This window comes from Penaeus japonicus, unplaced genomic scaffold (assembly GCF_977035675.1).
Source record: "Penaeus japonicus unplaced genomic scaffold, GWHDUDI00000001_assembly GWHDUDI00000008, whole genome shotgun sequence".
Lineage (NCBI taxonomy): Eukaryota > Metazoa > Arthropoda > Malacostraca > Decapoda > Penaeidae > Penaeus > Penaeus japonicus.
Window position 1 is genome coordinate 16,748,624 of NW_028234410.1, and position 4,237 is coordinate 16,752,860.

At 37.6% G+C, this 4,237-nt stretch overlaps 2 protein-coding genes across 2 annotated transcripts in view; one reads left to right on the forward strand and one right to left on the reverse strand.

The window, feature by feature from the left end:
• The first annotated feature begins 218 nt into the window (after positions 1-218).
• LOC122266798 (KRAB domain-containing protein 2-like) lies at positions 219-2,054 on the forward strand. The gene is given in 1 exon segment (XM_086538836.1): positions 219-2,054. A coding segment is annotated over 1 exon segment (1,659 nt). The 5' UTR covers positions 219-395.
• Positions 2,055-3,194: 1,140 nt separating this feature from the next.
• Positions 3,195-4,237, reverse strand: part of LOC147471461 (uncharacterized) — a 1,454-nt gene continuing 411 nt past the window's right edge. The window contains exon 1 of the mRNA XM_086538805.1: positions 3,195-4,237. This exon is cut by the window's right edge and continues 411 nt beyond it. Within this exon, the coding sequence (XP_086394931.1) occupies positions 3,404-4,237 (834 nt within the window). The 3' untranslated portion in view covers positions 3,195-3,403.

Below are 4,237 nucleotides of genomic sequence, written 5' to 3' on the forward strand. Positions count from 1 at the left end.
GTCAGCACTCGCTTACATAGCCGGGCATGTAAGCCCGTTGAAGCATCTGCTTCGCAAATCTGGCTTATCCTTGTTCTTATACTATATATATATATATATATATATATATATATATATATATATATATATATATATATATATATATATATATACATGTTACGCTCAATGTTAATAGTTGCCTAATGTGTACATTAGGCAGCGGAAATTGCCTAATGTGTACTTTAAGCAAACATTTTGCCTAATGTTTATATTGTGCAAAATGCGTGCCTAATCTGCACATTAGGCAAGACTTTCAGATTAGGCAACCATATTTTGCCTGAAGTGAATAGAGCTATATATAGCAGACTCCCTTGGGCATACATTTAATCTATCTATCTATCTTCCCATGAATAGAGATGGATCAAACTGCATTTGAAGAGAAGCTACGTGAGACACAGGAATCAAAGGCTGAAAATGCTGTCCTGCAACCTACTGCTAAACGTGACAAGCTTATAGAAGATTTGCTGAGGATAAATTCCCACGGCGCTACGTCTCCATTTGATTTCAACTTAAAAAAGCGCTACGAGATCCTGCGTGTTGGCAATGCTGACAGACTAATTCGAAAACGAAAAGATCCAGCCAACGACTTGTTCAAGTTTGTTGCATCTCTAGAAGAAGTGTTTGATATTGTTAAAGCTGCTCACGAAGGTATTGGCCATGGTGGTGGTAAGAAAACAATAGCTGAAGTGAAGAAAAAGTGGTCAAACATCACACAAGAAGTATGCTACCTCTATTTTTTATTCTGTGAGCACTGTCATCAGAAGAAAGCCAGAAAAGTTCCGAAAGGTCTCGTTGTGAAGCCTGTGCGCAGTCATCACATTTGTTCAAGATGTTAAATTGATCTCTTCGATTTTCAAACATTGGCCGATGGTGATTACAAGTACATCATGACATTTGTCAATCATTTCAGCAAATTTTGTGTGCTACGTCCCCTTACAACGAAAAGAGCAGAGGAGGTTGCTGCAAATCTTGATATATTTCTGACATTTGCCATTTTGCAGTCAGACAATGGGCGTGAATTTGTTAATACCGTTATCGCTGAACTTTCCACACTCTGGCCCGAGTTGAAGTTGGTGACTGGACGTCCCCGTCATCCTCAAAGCCAGGGTGCGGTTGAACGGCTAAATGGAGTTATTCAGGACAAACTTGCCATCTGGATGCAGGAAAATAATAGTAAAAAATGGTCAGTGGGCCTCAAGTTTGTTCAGTGGCAAATTAACATTAGTCGTCATGGAACCACCGGACATAGTCCATTTAAAGTAACGTTTGGCCAAGAACCCCAAGTTGGACTAGGATCGTCTGTCCTGCCAAGGTCTGCTCTTAATGAAATTGCCACTGAAGAAGATCTTGAGACATTTGTAGAGAACGAAGAGGGCGGCGAAGATGCAGTGACAGGAGCAACAGCAGAGGTGGAGAGTGACGAAGATGCAGTGACAGGAGCAACAGCAGAGGTGGAGAGTGACGAAGATGCAGTGACAGGAGCAACAGCAGAGGTGGAGGGTGACGAAGATGCAGTGACAGGAGCAACAGCAGAGGTGGAGGGTGACGAAGATGCAGTGACAGGAGCAACAGCAGAGGTGGAGAGTGACGAAGATGCAGTGACAGGAGCAACAGCAGAGGTGGAGAGTGACGAAGATGCAGTGACAGGAGCAACAGCAGAGGTGGAGAGTGACGAAGATGCAGTGACAGGAGCAACAGCAGAGGTGGAGAGTGACGAAGATGCAGTGACAGGAGCAACAGCAGAGGTGGAGAGTGACGAAGATGCAGTGACAGGAGCAACAGCAGAGGTGGAGAGTGACGAAGATGCAGTGACAGGAGCAACAGCAGAGGTGGAGGATGACGAAGATGCAGTGACAGGAGCGACAGCAGAGACACAAAGTGGGTGTTTCCAGGAAATCCGAGATGCAGCTGATGCAGGACAATCCACAGCAGCAGTTCGGATGACACGTCGTGGCAATCAATTAGTTCGACGATTAGAAGTTGGGCAGCGCTGCATTGAGAGTTCCAGACGTTGATCGCGGCCCGACTGATCCGAAGAATCTTCTTGTGGTCGTCTTGAAAGGAGAAGATGGGCTGTATACTGTAGGTTGCCGTGAGGGAGTTCTTGGATCCAAATACACAGCAGCTGATCTAAGTCCTACAGATCAGGTTTTGATTAAAGCAGATGATGTTCCTGATATTCGTCTCACTTTGAGAACTGCAACAGCAAAGGTTACTGGAGGACAAGGGTTTGTAAAGGGTCAATGTAGGACGCAATGTTCGTCAGGACGATGCAGCTGTCGCAAGAAAGAAATGAAATGCAACTCTCACTGTCACCCAGGCAGAGCGTGCAAAAATTAAGTGTTCTCAGTGTCACTGTGATTAATCGTTTTGTTTTTGTTTATTTGTGTTTATTTCATTTTGTGTAGCTATTATAAAAGTTTGTCTCAAATAAAGTTCATGTTTCTATCAGTTTGTATCAGTGTCCCTTTCTCCTCCTTCCGCCTATTCATATTCACATTAGGCAAAATTATGTGTTACATATTCACATTCCGCAAAATGGGGTTGCAAAATGAGTTTTTCTGCCTAATATGTACATTGGGCAAACCATTGGGCAGATATGCGTAATGTACACATTAGGCAACTATTAACATTGAGCGTAACATATATATATATATATATATATATATATATATATATATATATGTATATTTGTATATATATACATATATAGGTATATATGTATATATATATATATATATATATATATATATATATATATATATATATATATATATATATATATATATATATATATATATATATATATATATATATATATATATATATATATATATATATATATATATATATATATATATATATATATATATATATGTATATATATTATACATATATATATATATATATCATACATATATATGTATATATATATATATATATATATATATATATATATTATATATAATAATATTATATATATATATTTATATATTTATATATATATATACATATATAGGTATATATGTATATATACACATATATATAAATATATATATATATATATATATATATATATATATATAATTATATACTGGGTTATAGATGAGTCCCGTGGGAAACGAATTCGTAGAAGGAAGAGGTAAACCAACACGGCTGAGAAGAACTTCATTTTGAAAAATACAAACGTTTCGGAGATGCAATCTCCATCATCAGTGCTAAAACAAAACAAAACAGAGAAAAGTTAATTCCAAAACATTAAAACTTATAAAAATACAGAATTAAAAAACACAAAAAATCATCAGATGACCACAGACAAAAAGCCAGTAAAATGTACTAACCATTGGAATGGGTAATTGGTAGTTTAAATGGTAAACAGGGCAGTTGCAGTGGAACTATTGTTTAGTTGTGGTTTCATAGCTAAGATGTGAAGCGACTCTGCTATGATCAGATCAAATCTGTTTAGGTGGGAGGTTAAGATTTTGAAATCAGTATTGCTAAACGGGTGATTGTGGAGGTGAGAGTGCTCTCTAATTGCTGAGAAGGATGGTTTACTCAGCTGTAGGCCTGTCCTGATTGACTTGCCTTTGTGTTCGAGAATGCGGTGACGGAGCCATCGTGAGGTTGAACCCACGTACCTAGCCTGACAGCTAGGACAAGTAAAAAGGTAAACCACATTCGAACTTAATTCAGAGTCGCACTTTTCTCTTTTCTTAATGAAATTTCCGATAGTATTAGAATTATAAAAGACAAACCGAAAACAGATCTGAGGATAGCATTGTCTGAGAATTTTATTTAATGATTTTCTAAGCTCAAAACTAAGACCGCCCATATATGGAAGTTTTATATATTTAATGTCTTTGTTGACTGTGGTTGGTACAGGTTTCGGGTGGAATTTCTGACACAGGAAATTGCGTAGTGTTTTATGAAATAGGTAAGATGGGTACCCATTTGTAGTGAAATATTCCTTTAAGAATGAAACTTCTTTATGAAAACTGGTCCAAGTAGAACAGATGTTATATGCTCGGTTGATAAGTGTTGTAAGATTGTTTAGCTTGTAAATATGGGGAATATAGCTTAGATAGTGAAGTCCAAGGCCAGTGAATGTGGGTTTCCTGTAAGTACTGGTGAAGAAGCAGTTATTACGAAAACTTATGCAGGTATCAAGGAATGATAGTTCCTTATTTTGTTCAATTTC